The sequence below is a fragment of the Pelodiscus sinensis genome, chromosome 9 (genome assembly GCF_049634645.1).
Source record: "Pelodiscus sinensis isolate JC-2024 chromosome 9, ASM4963464v1, whole genome shotgun sequence".
NCBI classification, from domain to species: Eukaryota; Metazoa; Chordata; order Testudines; family Trionychidae; genus Pelodiscus; species Pelodiscus sinensis.
The window spans coordinates 47,043,828-47,062,522 of record NC_134719.1 but is presented as its reverse complement, the minus strand read 5'-3'; the positions used below and the strand labels follow the sequence as shown (position 1 = coordinate 47,062,522).

Below are 18,695 nucleotides of genomic sequence, written 5' to 3'. Positions count from 1 at the left end.
TTAAGAACATAAAAACAGCTATACTGGGTCAGACCAAAGGTTCATTTAGCCCAGTATCCTGTCTGCCGACAGTGGCCAATACCAGATGCCCCAGAGGCACCCATTTCTAGACAGAGGCTAGGGACTCCCTATCACTTTTTAAATGATTCCTAACATTCTATTTCCTTTTTTGACTGCTGCTGCACACACTGTGGATGTTTTCAGAGAACTATCCACAGTAACTCTAAGATCTCTCCCTTGAGTTGTTGTAGCCAGTGCTTTTCTTGTGACAGTACTGCCCAGAATGGTGTGCCATCACCTATTTTCCCAGCCCAACAAGCCCAACTTGTTTTTTTGCTCAACAAGCTTTCCCCACAGTACCGGCACTTTTTTTTCTTACAAAAAAAAAGCACTGGTTGTAGCCAAATTAGTCTCCATCATATTGTGTATGTATAGTTGGGATTATTTATTCCACGGTGTATTACTTTACAGTTAGCAACATGAAAATTTCATTTGCCATTCTCTTGCCCAATCACTCAGTTTGGTGAGATCTTTTTGAAGATCTTCACAATCTGCTTTGGTCTTAACTATCTTGAGCAGTTTGGTATCATCTGCTAATTGTTGACCCCTTTCTCTAGATCATTTATAAATCAGTTGAATAGGATTGGTCCCAGGACAGACCCTCGGGGGACCCCATTAGTTACTTCTCTACACTTAGAAAACTTACTATTTATTCTTACCCTTTGTTTCCTATCTTTTAACCAGTTATCAGTTCATGAAAGTACCTTCCCTCTTATCCCATGATAACTTATTTTACTGAAGAGACTTTGGTGAGGGACCTTGTCAAAGGCTTTCTGGAAATTTAAGTATACTATATCCACTGGCTCCACCTTGTCCACATGTTTGTTGACCCCCTCAAAGAACTCTAGCAGATGGGTATGGCATAATTTCCCTTGACAGAAACTATGTTGACTTTTTCCTCAACAAATTATGTTTATGTGTCTGACAATTTTATTCTTTACTATAGTTTCAATTAATTTACCCAGTACTGACGTTAGACTTACCAGTCTGTAATTTCCAGGATCACCTCTTTCCAGGATCACCCTTTTTAAATATTGGTGTCATGTTAGCGATCTTCAAGTTATTAGATATGGAAGTTGATTTAAAGGATAGGTTATCAACTATAGTTCTGCAATATCCCATTTCAGTAGTTTCAGACTCTTGGGTGAATGCCATCTGGTCCCTTTGACTTATGGTTAAGTTTATCAATTTATTCCAAAACTTCCTTTAATGACACCTCAATCTGGGACAATTCCTCAGATTTGTCACCTAAAAAGAATGGCTCAGGTTTAGGAATCTCTCCAATATCCTCAGCCTTGAAGACTGAAGCAAATAATTCATTTAAGTTTCTCCGCAATGACTTTATCATCTTTGAGTGCTCCTTTAGTATTTCGATCGTTCAAGGGCCCCACTGGGTGCTAAGCCAAGTTCCGGCTTCTGATGTACTTAAAAAACATTTTGATACTGCTTTTGGAGTTTTTAGCTAGCTGTTCTTCAAACTCCTTTTTGCCTTTTCTTATTATTTTTTTATACTTAATTTGACAAAAATTATGCTCTTTTCTATTTTCCTCACTAGGATTTGACTTCCATTCTTTAAAAGATGTCTTTTTCTCTGTCACTGCTTCTTTGATTTGGTTTTTAAACCACAGTAGCACTTTCTTTGGTTCTCTTACTGTGTTTTTTAATTTGGGGTATACATTTATATTGGGCCTCTATAATAGTGTCTTTGAAAGGTTTCCATGTAGCTTGCAGAGATTTTACTTTTGTTACTGTACCTTTTAATTTCTGTTTAACTTCCTCATTTTTGTGTAGTTCCCCCTTTCTGAAATTAAATGCTACCGTGTTGGGCTGCTGAGGTGTTTTTCTCGCCATAGGGATGTTAAATTTTATTACATTATTGTCACTCTTTCCAAGCTGTCCAGTTATATTTTCCTCTTGAACCAGATCCTGTGTTACACTTAGGCTATTCTTGATTTCGTCCTATCTCCTTTTGGATTCCAGAACCAGCTGCTCCAAAAAGCAGTCATTTAAGGTATCAAGAAATTGGTACATGTACCTATGTCAATATGGGGATAGTTAAAATCCCCCACTATTACTGAGTTTTTTATTTTAATAGCCTCTAATTTCCCTTAGCATTCCATAGTCACTATCACTGTCCTTATCAGGTTGTCGATAATATATCCCTAATACTATATTCTTATTATTGGAGCATAGAATTACTATTCACAGAGATTCTATGGAACATTTTGGATCATTTCAGATTTTTACTTCATTTGATTCTACATTTTCTTTCACGTACAATGCCAGTCCCTCACCAGGACAACTTGTTCTGTCCTTCTGTTATATTTTGTACCCTGGTATGACTGTGTCCCATTGATTGTCCTCATTCCACCAAGTTTCCATGATGCCTATTATAGCAATATCCTCCTTTAAAATTAGGCACTCTAGTTCACCCATTTTACTATTTAGACTTCTAGCATTTGTGTATAAGCATTAAATAATTTGTCACTGCCATCTGTCTGCCATCTCCTGATGTGCTATTTGATTGTGTCTCGTCTGATCTGATCCGACCCATACTTCCTACCTCTCCTCCTGACTAGAACATAGAGCATTTCTATTAATAGATCCTCCCCTAAGAAATCTCTATCCTATCTATGTGCTCCTCCGCACCTTTCAGCTTTTCCCCTGCCCTTTAGTTGTTCAAGTTAGACAACTAAATTCACCAAAGATTCTGTCTGCACTGGGCTATCTCCACTATGAAGTCATGCACCATTGGTTACAAAAAACTGAGACAGTACCTGTCTCGTGTACTGTCAGGTAAACTTAAGGATAAGTGAGAATGAGCCTGATTTGAATAAAATGGAATGAGAAATGGTGTTTCAAGAGCAAGAGCAGATGAAGAATAGAAGCAAGGAAGTTTTGGCAACCAGAAAGTGTAAGAGGAGGAATTTTATTGGGGGAATTTCAGGTTTAAAAATATACAGGAGCATCTTTATGATGGGTGCTATAGAAACAGGTTGAATTCTTTATTCAGGCAGCTGATGTCCATGCAGTGTACCTTCATTTCCTTTCCTTCTGAAGCTGATTTTGTAGCTCCTTCAGTCCTTCTTGTAACTGTTAAGAAGATCCATACTGGGGATCCTTATTGGGGAAAGTTTTCATGATCTCCCTGAATTCCTGGGAAACCTATCCATGAGGAGCAGACTTCTAGTCACTTACTTTATCCGTCCATTCCACACTGGGAGTGTGGATTTTTCAATCTTCTCAATCACCTAGAGACATTGTAGTTGCTGCCCCCAACAAATATTTTATCTCAGATGACAAACCATGTCTCATACCGTTATAGGAAACCCCCCCAATGTTAATTTCCTTTGTGAAATCTCAAATCCTGTTTCAGGTCTTGTTTATATTTCTTTTGACCATCTTTGATGTACCTTATTTTGGGCAGAGTGGTTAGCCATTATACATGGGCTTCCACTGTGCTGGCTGTGTTAAGAACAGAAATTAGGGATAGAGTCAGGTTTTCTATAAGCAAAGGATGTAAATAGTCCTGATTCTCTGAAAGTAAAACAAACAAACATCAGGAGGCAATTTCTCTGCTCAGTTCCAAGTCTGCCTTCACATTCAGCAATTTGTCCAAAAATTGAAAAATGAATTTCACTGACTGTACTCAAGCTTGAGAGACATTACTCTGCCACCCTCAGAAATACTTCGTTACACTACTCAAGTACATTTTTCGGTATTTGTACTTTACTCAAGTAATTTATTTTTGTGATACTTCGACTTTTACTCAAGTAGGTATTTTTAGAAAATATTGTACATTTTACTCCACTACCATTTCCGTAAGCACTTAGTTACTCTCCTCTTTTGTCACCCCATGGATGGTTGTGCAAGCCAGCATTCTGATTTGCTAAAGCACAGCTGCATGCGCAAGCATCCAATCATGGCAAATTAAAACAAAAACAATCAACAAGCACAATGATCCTCAATTTTTTGGGGGAGGAGGGAAGCTGCTGCTGGCTGCTTCCTCAATGTGAGTGAGATGGGTGGGTGCAGAGAAGATAAGTGTTACTGAAATCAGCTCTCCCCTGTGGGAAATGAATCACAGTGGGTGATGTCCAGCTGGAGGCTGAAACACATTTATCTTCCATTCCATTCTTGATGATCAGTCCACACCCTTAGGCCTTGTTTATGTTTCCACTACAAGTTGTACTTATCACTACGCTGAAATTTCTCAGGTCAGGGGGCTTTGTTAAATCTGTTTTTGAGCAGTGTTGTTCTTGCACCAAGATTAAGAATAAGGAAAGTTTATTTGTTCCCATCTTAACCTGCAAACCTTCTTCATACTCTGGAAGTCAGTGGGTTCCTAGTGTGAGAATCCGAAGCAATTTGTGATTCTTGTAACTTGCAGTTAGGAATATAGGCTCTGCCCCATCCACTCATCCCCTCTTCAATACTTTACTCTTGTTGCTCTGGCTTATAAAAAGGCTTATGTTTTATAACTACGTGTAATATGTTTTAAGCTTTTGTCTTTTTATAATTTTCACAGTTATTGGGAAATTATGGCTGGAGGTCTGATAATTTTTTAATGACCGACAAAGTTGAGATTCAAAGAGTTCAAGCTTTAAAGCTGTTAAAACGTGAACCGAGCGACAAGGTGGGAAAGGTAACATCTTGAATTTTTAAAATTTTGGAATAGCTTTTGTGGTGAGACATTAGCCCTTTTCAATTTCATAAATCTGGAGAATAGTTCTGACGAGTTTCAAAAGTTGTCTCAGTCCAACCTTATTTGATCCAATTAAATATATCACTTCACTCACCTTGTAGCTCTCCACCAGGCACCAATAAGACTACAACAAAACAACAAAACCCACTGTAACCCCATTGTTCCTCCCCGGGTTACTCGGGAGCAGGTCACACTTACAGGTGTGCCTGGGTGCCTGATGGTCTTGCCATAAAAGGAGATCCTGAGTATCCCAGTGGTGATGTTGTTTGGTTGGGGAAAACCTATCCACCCCTTGCTGCAGTCCCTTGCTCTTAAAGAATATACAATGGTGGTGCATCCACCTGTCTGGCCCTGTACACACTTACTGGTGTGCTTTGGGAACCTCCAGGAATAAACTTATTCCAGCAATAAACTGGATCTAACTCCAGAACAACTATTACAAATCATAAATAAAATACATCTAATAGATTGCATTAGAATGAACAACCTTTACTTAACTTAAAGAAACAGAATTTAACAATTTAACAGTGAATAACATCAATTAACAAAGTACACAGAAATAAAAGGAACTTATCTAGCTGACATTTGCATTGCCAATATTTATCCATTCCCAGAGTGTGCACACCCCTGGACTCAGAGTCCCAGACTCTTGCTTGCCTGGGCGTGCTTGAAGAACTGCAGCTGTAATGGAGATTCTCTGTGGGTAGTATGTATGTGGTCCAAGCTAGGCAGTATCTCTGGTTCACTGGGTTGGCTTCTCTGCCTCTCTTTGAACCCAGAGTTTGTCTGTATCTCTGAGGTGTGTCCCAGGCAGCATTTTCCCAAAGATGCCCAGTTACTCACAGTCCCCTTCTGTGTGCTTGATGTAGAGTAGCTTCTAGCTGCAAGTACAGCCAAAGGGTCTCCCCTCTAGGGCAATCAGAAGCAGCCTGCTAAATACCAGTTCCAAAGGCTTATTGTCCCAGTCTGTACCTGCAACATAACAGCTCCTGAACTGGATCAAACTCCTCCACAGCAGCCTGGCTCCCTTTCTGCTCCAAAAACAGAAGAAAGAGTCCACGGACAGCTGAGTCTTCCTCCACATACATGGAGAGACTCCGATCTCCCAAACAAAAGTCACTTCCTTCCTAGTTTCCTCCAGGGCTCATGGGAGTTGTAGTCTCTGGGGCTAGACTGCAGCACACAGGATCTTCCCAGAGACTAAGCAGAGGCACCTTTAGTAAGGGGACTACACCACTATATCACATGTTAAGATAAATATCCTAATACCTGACAAGATTTGTTGATTCATTCACTCGTCCATTTGCAACAAGCCCAATTCAGAAGTTTATATAATTGAATTTTAACTCTAACAAGTTCTCAAGCAGCATTTTTCTTGCTTTCCCCATCTGAAAATAATTTAATTATTACTGATGGAAATATTTCTGGCTTTCTGTGTACTGTGAAATCAGCTAATTTCGAAGTTATCTGGAAAAAAAACCTGAAGATTTCACGTGCCCGCGTATCCTCTGGAATCACTGTTAAAGTTGCCTTCCCCAGCCCCGCCTCAATCTGAACTGCACCCCTGGTGAGTCAGGAGTGGCCAGAGGGTTGCAGGAGGTCCATGGGCAAGATATAGTTCCCATCTGACAGCAGGGAGTTCGTCATGAGCAGCAGGCCAAAAACCAGACGTCAAGAGCAGCTCAAACAGTACAAGAGGAATCCCCTGAAGGGCGAGTAGATTTTTTTACCCCCTGTTTCATTTCACAGTCTGATGCCTTTCAAAAACAGCAGCTGCCTTTTCTGTGTCATATCTTGGGGAAAATATTTAATCCAGAAGTGGGAATCTTTTTGGGGTCAGGGACCACTGACCCACAGATAACTCAGTTGAGGGCCACACACAAGTGAGAAGCAAAAAAACAAACTGAACTTTCACTGACGTGGTCCCCAACAGAGAAGAAGAAAGACATTCCCCCTCGCTCACTGGAGCCTTGGGGGGCCCAGGCTAGTAGATTCTGTGAGCTCCAGCCCCATGGGTGCATGGAGGGAGGTTGGAGCACTAGTAGGGGCTCCCCAATGCTGGAGGAAGGCCCTGAACCATGGGGGCGAGATCCAGGCATCCCCGTAGGTTCCCTACCCCTAATTTAAGCTGAAATAATCCATTCTGCATTTAGCTCTTAAGGGCTTGGCCATGAACGACTGTGACAACTCCCTTTGCAAGGAGGAGAGAGAATAGACCTGTTCTCAGAGGAGTAAGGGACTGAGCAGCTTCCAAGGGAAATGGGGGAGGCACCATGCCCAGTGTCTGTAGGAAAAGAAGCACGGTGCCATGTGCGTTGCTGGAAACTGTTTGTGGGAGTTTTCCTGCTGCTCCCATTGGTCAGATTTCAGGGCCACATCAGTGAGGAGTTTTTGTTTGTTCGTTTGTTTTGGCAGGGTTGCCTCTCATGCAGCCCCCGACTGATTTTTCTGTAGGTCGGTGGCTCCCGAACCAGAAAAGGCTCCCTCCCCACTCCTGAGCTACAGTTTTCCAGAAGAAGCGTCACACTTCATGAAGTGGTTTTTACCCACAAAAGCTTATGCCCAAATAAATCTGTTAGGCTTTGTCTACACTGCAGGGGTTTTGCACAAGAAGCTTATTACAGAAGAGATCTTCTGCAAAAGCTTCTTGCACAAAAGCATGTCCACAACTCAAAAGCACATCATATAAGTGATGTGCTTTTGTGCAAGAGCGCATTCACACTGCATGGATGCTCTTGCACAAGAAACTTCTGATTGCCATTCACAGAGCACCAGTGCACCAGAGCACCAGTGCTTTTGGCCATCAGAGCACCAGTGCTTTTGGCCATCAGAGCACCAGTGCTTTTGGTGAAGGCTCTTTTTGCATAAGAAACCCCTGTTGAGCATCCACATACACCTTTTTGTGCAAGAACTCTCGCGTAAAAAGGAGTAATTCCTTCTGGGGAGATGAATGACTCTATCAGCAAAAGCCTTCTGTCCTGTCAATTTACTGTAATTTTTTGTGTGTACAAAAATGTGTTTGAAGTGTGGACTCTCTATGGGTTTTTGTGCAAAAACAGCTGTTTTTTGCTCAAAAACCCTCTAGTGTAGACACAACCTTAGTTTTTAGAATGCCACAGGACTACTCATTTTTTTAGAGTTTAAGATTAATCTTTAAAAGTTTATCAAGGGGAAAAGTAGAACTAGGGATGAAGTATGTCCATAAGGAGAGAGGATGACAATAATGATGGCTCAAAACTAGGTGGGACATCAAAAATTTAAAAAGCTCCTTAAAGTCACTATGTGACGTGTGATTAAATGATGGATGTGAGCAGCATGGAGCGATAATAAATTTTGGGGTACACACAATTTGGTTTTGATTTATGGGCACTGAAGACTTCATCACTGAAAGTCTCTGGTAGTACTGAAATTTGTGAGAATCTGCCACCCACAGAAATGTTAAAGAGTAAGTAAATAGGAGCTAAGATTACATGTCAGTTAGAAGAAATGATAGACAATTTATCTAATATATAAAGGAGAATGTTCGTATGTTTGTACTCTAATAACTTGGACACTATAAGAGCTACCGCAACCAAACTTTGCATAGGATAACCTTTCCTCCAGGAGAAGGTTTAAGGTAATGTGGAAGGGTGTGACGGGGGCCCCACTCCCCCTCCCACTAGCTCCACCAGGGGCAATGCACTCCCAGGCCGCCGCTATTCTGGGCCTGTAGTGCTTGCGCAGAGGCTGTACGCAGAGGACCACCCTCATGGCGCAGGCGTGCCTCTGCTGGTGTGCAAACCGGTGGGCAGGTGGACCCGGGCAGAGCAGGAGTGCCGGCAGGGACTCCGGCGTGGAAAAGGGCGCTGACAGTTAAAACTGGCACCGGGCCAGACACAAGTGGGGAGAGAGAGAAGGAAGAAGGGGGACAGGGTTGGCTGTTTTGCACGCTGCCACCCCCCTGCTCCCCGCCACCTCCTGTGCCCCATACAGACAGTGCCCCGCTCCTTCCCACCTCTCCTCCGCACCTCCCAAACTGCCACCCTGTGCCCCACACAGACAGTGCTCCACTCCTTCCTACCACTCCCCCACCACCTCCTTAAATGTCACCCTGTGCCCCACATAGACAGCGCCCCTCTCTTTCCCACCCTTCCCTCACCACCTCCCTAACTGCCAGCCTGTGCCCCACACAGACAGAGAATCTGATTTTCTTCCACCACATCTGTCCAAGTACCACCCTATCTAATATATAAAGGAGAATGTTTGTGAGCTAATAACTTGTGGTATGTCTACATATCAAAATTAATTCGAAATAAATTTGAAATAGCAGGGCACTTAATTCAAAATATGCCCAAATAAATCTGTTAGGCTTTGTCTACAAATAGTTAAACCTCATTCTATGAGGAATAAAGCCAAAATTGAAATAGCTAATTTGAAATAAGCGCTGTGTAGATGCTTATTTCAAAATAGGGGGCCTCCAGCCCTTCCCAGGGAGCCCTGGTGGCCACTCTGGGCCAAACCAGGAAAACTGCTCTCCGCTTTCCCAGCCCCGGAGCCCTTAAAGGGGTAGACTCTGGTGATAGTGCCTGTGCCAGCTACAGGCCTGCAAGCACAGAGCCAGCAGTCACTGACCCTGACCCAGTGGCACCAATATGAGCCAAGCAGCCAGATCCAGCCAGCCCTCCACCGCCCAGTCCCCCAATTCCCAAGAGCCAGCCAGGGGCCGGAGAAGGCGAGCACCATCCTGGACTACTGCGGAGATCATGGACCTCATTGAGGTTTGGGGGTAGGCCTCCACTGTCCATGATGTCCGCACTAGATGGAGAAATGCGGACATCTACAGCCGCATAGCTATGACCACAAAAGGCCACATGTGCACCCAAGAACATATGCACATGAAAATTAAAGGATTGTGGCAGGGATATGCCAGGGCCACATGGGGCAGCTCACCTGCCCCTATTTTGAGGCCCTAGATCACATTCTGGGGGGGCAGGACAGTCCGTGCCAGCGGGACAGTGAACCGGGAGCAGAGGGCCCTGACCAGGGCATGAAGGAGGAGCCTTCACAGAGCATGCCATGTTGGCAGACCCCCGAGCAGTCTCAGCAACTGACTCACCAGGGTCATCTGGGGAGGCAACAACATGTAAGTGCCATCACTGTCCCCTTACGGGGGGCGGGGAGAGAGACCAGGGACCACGCGCGTGGGCCTTGTTTACCACAGATCACGTAGTAACCTGTGCATATGCGAGCACATGCTGTGCCACCCCTGGACAGGTAGCTCCAATTGGCTGCCACACAGGGGCCCTGGACTGTTAGCCACACGCATGTGTGAAGAGACATGACATGCTCCTGACCCCGGAGTGGGACACAGCAGGACGTCATCCCTTCAAAAGCCACCTCTACACAAAGGCAGGGGACATCTCCCCCCCACCTCAGCCACACTGTACACAACACAGGGGCATTGGTGCGGTCTTGGGGCAGCTCCGACTCCCGCAGATAGCCAGACAATCTGATTATGGCTCTGATGGTCAGGGCTCAACAAATGCCCATGGCGAGTAGATTTTATCAACTGGTAAGTGCAGGGGCAGACTGGCCAGGTGGGCGGTTGTGACGGGCTGGCCAAAGCCCGCACTACGGGTGGCGCGGCCCCATCTGATCCACTGGCCGGGAGGAGGAGTGGAGCACCACCGGGAAGGGGGAAGTGCAGTGATTCTCAGCACCAGGCTGCCTGTGTGCAGCTCTGGTGCGAGGAGGCGGGGCCAGAGGCGGGATGGTGACAGATGCCAGGACGCTGGTGTGACATGGCCCCACTGATTTTAAAGGGCCGTGGCAGCTTGGCTCTGGCTGTGTGGCCCCGGGAGCTGGCTGCGGCGCAACCAGGCCCCACCCTGCCAGCTCCAGTCCTGCCATGTCCCCAACTCCCTTGCTGGTGAGAGACCGCTCCCAGCCGACCACCCAGCTCACTGCACCCACCCCACACTGCTTTGTCTCCATGCCACCCGTTCCCTGCACTGCCCCTAGACCCCAATCCCTGTGCCCCTCTCATTCCCCATGTCCCATTACCCATGCCTCCACCGCACACCGCACCCTGCGTCCCTCTGGCTCTGTGCCTCCCATTCCCCACACCACCCCAGTACCCCCCCCCACACACACACACTGTTCCTGCACCTCTCTGGCTCTGTGCTGTCCCTACACCCTGCTTCCCCTGTGGGTCAGGAGTGAGGGGTGCTTGTCCATAGGGAGGGGCTGGACAGGCCAGGGAACAGGCTGCTATGACCCAGCAGTGAGTGAAAGGGGGAGTTCACTTGAAGCGCCTTTGCCTTTATGGAAAAAACAAATGAAAATGCTACTTGCTATTTATAGGGCTAAAATGCCAGGACAAAAATGAAAACAAACACAAAAAAAAGCTATTTCAAAATGCAAACATGTGTAAAAGACAACAAAAGAGGGGTGGGGGCAGCCAAAAACATTTTGCTTGGGGCAGCAAAAAACCTAGAGCTGGCCCTGGGGGAGGGAAAGGGGCCGGGCTGGGCTGTGGGGAGGGGAGGGGAAAAATATGGGGAAAGGGCTTGTGCTGAGGGGAGGGAAGAAGAAGAAGAAGAAGAAGAAGAAGAAAGGGGAAGGCACCAAGGAGGGACAGGGGTGCAGGAATGACAAATGGCAGGGGGCCAAGTGCAGACAATGAGGTAAAGGGCAGGAGGGGAGGTGTCAGTGGGAGGGGGGACAGGGTGATACTGGGAGAGGACAGAGTAAGGGCACTGGGGACTAGCGGGGGAAGGAGGAGGTGCTGGGAGAAGGCTAGAAAGAAGGGGTGGGCATGAGGACGGCGGGGATGGAGCAAGTCATGTGTGAGGGCACAAGGGGATGGGGGCAGAGGGTGGTGAGGGGGTGGGCATCAGGAAAAAGAGAGCAAAGGGGACAGGGGCAGTGAGGGAAGGGGGAGGCACCAGGAGGGTGCAGGTGCCAGGGGATTTTGGGGGTGAAGCAGAAAGGCAGACACCTGCAGGGGAGGGACCAGCACCAGAGGAGAAAGTCAGGCAGGTGTGTAGAGGGAGGTGTTAGGAGAGGGGATGAGGATCAGATCAGAGTGGGGCTACTGGAGGAGTAGGCACAGGGGGGAGAGAAGGGCTGGTGGAGTGGGGCAGATCTTAGGAAGGCTGAGGGCAGTGAGAAGGGCAGGAGTCAGGACAGCAGGGGAGGGTGAAGGATTGGGGGGCAGCAGGCACCAGGGGAGCTGATGGAGCAAGGGGAGGAGACATGGCAGCAGAGGGAAAAGGTAGAGGTTTATAAGATATTTATTAATAACTTAGGTGATATTTATTAATAACTTATTAGTAATTACTGTTCTTATTCTTCTTAAGAATTTATGCTATTAAAAAAACACTTTTTTGGGGGGAGGGTGGTGAGTCCCTTTTTTGTCTGATGAGTAGGGTTTTCCAGAATTTGTCGAGCCCTGCTGATGGTGCAGGGAACGGTCATCCACGCATTGTAGAGAGGGGCTGGGCTTTACCCACTGTGTCCCCAGGGAGAACTGACCACTTTTCTTCTTTCTCCACAGCTGCTTCAACCTGGGACATGCTCCTGCACACAAGGGCTCCACAGGCGGACCAGCCGAACACTGCAGGCTTACTGATAGCAGCACCTCGGGGCACTGCGAGCCTTGCACCATACCCTCGACTGCTGGATGGAACTAGATTTGGAGCTCCGGTGGGAGCAGCTTGGCCAGGGTCATGCCATCTGTGCCCATTGCAGACCCTGGTACAGACCGCGCTGCCTCCTGTTGCTCCAGCGCCTGCTACCTTCCAAGCTCCTGCTCCTCCTCTCACTTCTTCTCCCCCTCCCGCCTCTCCCTCCTCAACTTCTACTCCCTCCTCCTCAATCGCCACACCCCCCACCTCAGCTTCCACACCCTCTTCCCTATCCCCCCGGGGACACCGAGGCCCCTGCACCTGCCATGCTGGGAGACAGTTGGCCTGGTGAGAACCCCACCCCGATCCTTGAGCTTCTCCTTCCCCTTCTTCCCCTTGCTTCCCCCTTCCAGCTCCCTCCTCCCAGTTTTTCCCCTCCTCTCTCCCACACTCTCTCCTCCTCTCTCCCAACTCCTTTCCCCAGTCTTCCCAGAGTTTCATACCCCCCCCCCCAGTTTTGTTAAATAAACAGAGTTAATATTTTTGAAAATACATGTATTTTATTTTACATCAGGAAGGGGGCTAAGGAGGGGTGGAAGGACGTGAGGGTGGAATAAAGCACAAGTCTTGTTCCATGTTGAAGCTCTCCCACAGGGCCTCCCGGATATAGAGAGCCCCCCGATGGGCCTCTCAGCTGGCAGCCATGTGGGGCTGCTCATACAGGCCAGCCAAGTGGTTGGCCTCTGCCATCCAGGCTGGCAGGAAAGCCTCCCCCTTCCACTCACACAAATTGTGCAGCACACAGCACGCCGTCACCACATGCGGAATATTCCTCTCAGAGAGGTCGAGGTAGGTGAGGAACCATCGAAATCGGGCCTTCAGCCCGCCAAAGGCCCCCACCACCACAATGCGGGCCCTGCTGAGCCTGGCTTTAAAGGCCTTCCGGGAGGGGTTCAGGTGTCCTGCGTAGGGTTTCATGAGCCAGGGTTGTAGCTGGTAGGCTGCATCCTTCACCAGGCATACGGGCATGTCTACGCCCCTGATCCTGATGTGGCGGTCAGGGAAGAAGGTCCCGGCGTGCATCCTCTGGGATATGGAAGATTTGCAGTACACCAGCATACCGTGTGCTTTCCCAGACCAGCCCATGTTGCTGTCCATAAACTGGCCCCGGTGGTCAGACACAGCCTGCAGGATCACCAAGAAGTACCCCTTCCTGTTAATGTGGAGGGAGGCCTTGTGTTCCGGGGCACGGATGGGGATGTGCATCCCGTTGATTGCCCCCCTGCAGTTGGGGAAGCCCAGGGTGCCAAACCCCTTGATGACCACGTCCAAATCCATGAGGCAGACAACTCTGCAGAGCAGCACTCTATTGATGGCCTTGACCACCTGCAGAGAGACACAAAACTGAGAGTCACTGGGGTGCCAGGGTGGCCAAGAGTGTTCCTTCCCCACCACTGCCCTGCACTCCCACTTCCCAGGAGCAACCCTCCTCCTCCCCTCGCAATCCTGGCCACTGTGGGCAGTCCCAAGTGTGGCTGGGACAGAACAAACCCTCCCATGGAGGGGACTTGAACCCCCTCCCCTCCTTTTCTCTGGTGCAGCCCATCCACTCCTTGCCCCCCTCCGGTACAATGGCCGGAGATTGCCATACCAGCATGAGCACTGCTCTGATGGTGGATTTCTCCACGCCGAACTGGTTGTCGACAGATTGGTAGCTATCTGGTGTGGAGAGCTTCCATAGAGAGATGGCCACACGCTTGTGGAGAGGAATGGCGGGCCTCATGTGCATATCCCATCACCGCAGAGCAGGGGCGAGCCATTCACAGAGCTCGAGGAAGGTGTCCTTCTTCATCCTGAAGTTCTGGGTCCACTGTTGGTTTCCCCAGCATTCCAGGACAATGTGGTCCCATCGGTCACTGCTGGTGTCCAGATGCCAGATGAGGCAGGGCATGCTGACATCCAGCCGCTGCTCCTCCATGGCCCCCAGGGGGGTCCAGAAGAGGACCTGGGGCTTGGGCTGCCACAGATGGTGCCAGGCAGTCTCCAGCACTTGCTGCCAGGTTTGCAGCAAAAGATCCAAAAGAAGCACCAGAGTTATCCATGGTGCCGAGTGCTGTGGTATCCCGAGTGAGGGCAACCAAGCAGGCAGAGAGAAAAATGCTTTGCTGTCCCTCAGCGAGGTAGGTAAGAAAGCAGGGAAAGCTGAGAACCTGCTGTCCGGGGCGGGAGGGGGTAGGGGCGGTGTCCATTGAAGCACAAGCCTCAGGCAGCAGCCACATAAAGCAACTACTGACCTGATGCCCTGCCGGAACCAGTTTCAACTGTTCTTAAATGTGATTCAGAGTCCAATCAGTGTAGACTTGCTATTTTGAAATTGCAAAACACTATTTTGAAATGCATTTTATGTGTAGAGGCGTTATTTCAAAATAACTTATTTCGAATTAACTATTTCAAAATAAGATATTTTGAAATAATGCAGTAGTGTAGACAAACCCTTGGACTCTATGGATATGCCTACACTTGCCCCCTACTTCGAAGTAGGGAGGCAAATGAAGCATACCGAAGTTGCAAATCAAGCCTGGGATTTAAATATCCTGCGCTTGATTTGCATGTTCCCAGTCAGTCGCCATTTTAGAAATTCACTAACACAGAGTAACTGCCCACGTCTACACGTGGCAGTGAAACGGGGTTCCAATTTAAAGCCCTAACTCGCATTAGCTGGTATTCCTCCTGCAATGAGGTTTACCAGCTCATTCAAAATAGGGGCTTTAAATCCTGCACCCTGTTCTGCATGTTCCTTGCCTTTCTCCCTTGCACCTTCTTGAAATGTGGTGCCCAGAACTGGACACAATATGCTAACTGAAGCCTAATCAGTGCAGAGTACAGCGGAAGAATGACTTCTTGTGTCTTGCTCGCAACACTCCTGTTAATGCATCCCAGAATTATGTTTGCTCTTGCTGGCCTGGGCTGGCCAGCCTCCTACCAGAACTTCTGCCTTCAGAGCAGCAGGGTGGAAGTTTGCTTGCTTTGGGTGAGACTGATGTTCAGAAGGGGAAATCATACACTCATATTGCTCTCTGGGCCTTCACCCCAGGGCCAAACTCAGACTCTGGTGTCTCTGCAGCAGCCCCCCGGTGCCTCCAGTGTCCTCCACTGGTGCATACAATGTTGTATCTTCCCAGGAATGCCTGCAAAAGGAAATCGGAGCAGCCTTGCCTGTTCTTTCTACCCAATTATAGTGCTGTTGACCAGATTTCCAGCCTCCAGCTCTGAAGTAATGCTCCTCTCTTCCCATGAGCATCAGCTGGTCTTTACACCCCTCCCACATCTCCGCTTCTCCCACACTCAAGACTCATGCTTCAGAGTCACATTTCACCCTGCCAGTGATAGAAGACTCAGCAGCAGTAAGCCAGATTTCCTTCCACATCCCTACATCACTGGGGAGCTAACTGGCTTCTTCCTGATCAATCAGAACTTGTCAAAGATTAACCTTTCCTCAGTCTCTTGAGTGACTGCTGCACACTGCACTAACTACCACAAAAGACCACAGAACCATTTTTGGATGACAGTAGATTTGGCTCATAACACAAAAAGGTAGCTGATGGTTTCACAAGGTTGCACTTAGGGAAGCTAGTCTAAGCCGGTGCTTATGTGGTGCTTGCACACAGCTAGAGCACACACCTAGAAAAGCTGAGAATCATGTCTCACAGCTTAAACAGAGTTGTAACCTAAATTGCCTGACGTTCCCCGGTCACTGAGTAGGGAGCTGGGATGATGAAATGAGGACCATGGATTCCACTAGGAAAATCAGTGACATAACTGCTACAGGAAATCTTAATGAGTCAAATGTCAGCCGTAACACAGCTCTGGGGAAATGAGCGTACAGTGTTTTTGTTTGCCACAACACCAGACTTTAGTCCAGGCACTAGTCTCATGGAATGCTATAGATTTATTTCATTAATTTGTGTGTGTGTATTCTGATAAGCTCTTCCCTGTCACAGCATTTGTCTAATTTGCAGTATATTGAATACACTGGCAGATAATAATAGATAATTTATTCACAAACTGGCAAACACACACACCATGGTGCCGTTTGAGCCAGCTGCAGGCTATCATCTTGGTCTCCATTTCTCTCCACATCCTAAGAGTCCTTGCATTTTAACGTCGGAATGATGGTGTTGAACAAAAGAATACAGACTAAGAAGAGTGACAAAGGAAATATACAAATATTTAATTTTTAAAGGGAAAAATTATTAAAGATAGTATGAATTTAAACTTTAACTAGAGCAATCAATATTTTCTGCATATTTCAGTTGGAGGACAATAATTTGTCCTTGTAGTTTCATATGAGTTTGAACCTATTTTCCCATCTGTTATTACTATGTTAAAATTGTCTTAAAATATACATTGTGAGCAAAGGAAAAAAGTGATTACATATGTCAGTTCAGTCAATCAAATACTGGTAAAGGACATAAGGTGTGAACATTACAAGTAACGGTCAATAGATTTTGATGCTTAGATCTGGGTTAAAGTGAAGCTTCTTTTTGGTCTTCTTTAACTACCTGTCAAAGAGAGGACAATTATTAGAATATAATTTTAGTACACATTGATATTTTGAAACAACATTACATTGAAGTCCTATATGGATCTCTCAAAAGAACAGAATATTGATTTCAACAAGATGGTGTAAAATTCATACTGGATGATTTTAGCCTTCTTTGGAAAATAAATGGGAACAAACTCCACAAAAGATGATTGCAGTTAAACTTGAACTGCCCTGGTTTAAATACTTTTCATATGAAAACCAAATACTTCTTATGAAGCGGAGCTTAGAAGATGCATAGACAATTATACACCGATTTCATACGTATTAGTATGTTTTGAAGTATTAAATTATTTATAATGTTGCTACTAGCATTTGAAGGGGATAGAATGTTTGCAGCAATGATCTTTATTCTGTTTCATCCCATAACATCTTAACAACTGATTCTAGCCGGCACTCTTCATAAGGATGAATGAATGGTTTGCTTCTCTTTCCATAATGCTGTAAAGGAGGTGTCATTTCTAACAGCACTTTAGAGCCTATTCCACACAACAGAGGAAGGTTGAACTAAGATACCAACTCCTGCTACGTAAATTATGTAGCTGGAGTTGACATTTCTTAAATCCCCATCCAGACAGTGGGAGGTCATCAGGAGCAAATGCTCCCATTGGCTTCCCTTATTTCTCCCAGAGAGTACGAGAACTAACAAGTATGGGGGGGGGGGGAGTCCTTTGAGTTCAATCTTGAGCGAAGATGATGGACATGAGAGTTGTCTTTCATTCAGCTAACTGAGGAAGCATTTGTCTAGTGACAGCTAAAGCACTGCCCATGGACCAGGTCACAAAAACCTGGGCAAAGGCTGGAACAATTCTGGCCATGTAAGGAGCGTGTGTGTGTGTGTGTGTGTGTGTGTGTGTGTGTGTGCGCGCGCACATGTAAGAAGCAGGCAAAAGGGCAATTAAGAGGAACAGAGGCATTGGTAGCATGGCCCTAACAGAGATTCTTTCTGATCAGAGTTGTGAATGGAAAGGCAGGCTTGGACATGTGAGCAAGGAAATAGCCTGCTCTTGTCTGATTCAAAGAAACAAGGGTTTGGATACCTTCTTTGTAAATAACAAGGACTGTGTCATGAATTGTTTCTCCCTCCATTTTCTCTCCGCCCAAAATGTGGCAGAAGGCCCTGAATACTGGCTAAATATTCAGCTCAAAAGGGCAAAGTGAACGATGGGACAGGAATTAAAACAAGACCTAAAAGAGGATCATGAGACTTTACAAGAGGCACTGGAGGAGCAGTGGTCGGTATCCCAGAAAGGACTGAGAGGTGCCTGAAATGTAACAAAGTCTTTCTTGAGGTAGCAGCTCCCAAGTGTCCAGCCAGACTGAGAAGCCCAGCTGCAACATTCCCAGGTTGCAATGACATGGCAGATAACTGAGGGGACCAGCAAAATGACTCACCAGGATCAGAGGATTTCCCAGGAACTAGAGGAGACTGGGAGAGCTTTGCCTGTCACTGAACTTGTTAACAGTACTAGCTGCAGCAGGGATTTAGAGCTAAACATCAGCATCAGAGGAAAATCAAAGGTGTGCAGCCCACAGTGGAAATTATCTGTAAGCCACAAAGGCCAGTGTCAGAGGGTGATTGGCCCAGCTCATGTAATATGCTGTTCACTTTGCTTATCAGCTGCACCTCTTTATCCACCATCTGTCTTATATATTCCAATTACAAACAGTCTGGGCCAGGAACCATGATTTTCCTTGTATTTATATAGTACCCATCATA

At 46.7% G+C, this 18,695-nt stretch overlaps 1 protein-coding gene across 4 annotated transcripts in view; it reads right to left on the bottom strand.

Annotated features, from left to right (window-relative positions):
• Nucleotides 1–16,579: 16,579 nt before the first annotated feature.
• LOC102457151 (complement factor H-like) overlaps nucleotides 16,580–18,695 on the bottom strand; it is a 72,814-nt gene continuing 70,698 nt past the window's right edge. Inside the window, exon 14 of one of the 4 annotated variants that reach the window (XM_075936706.1) lies at nucleotides 16,580–16,934. In XM_075936706.1, the coding sequence (XP_075792821.1) occupies nucleotides 16,927–16,934 (8 nt within the window). In that variant the 3' untranslated portion in view covers nucleotides 16,580–16,926. Of the gene's footprint in view, nucleotides 16,935–18,003; nucleotides 18,522–18,695 lie in introns of those variants that run through there. The other 3 variants (XM_075936707.1, XM_075936709.1, XM_075936705.1) reach the window with 3 other exon arrangements.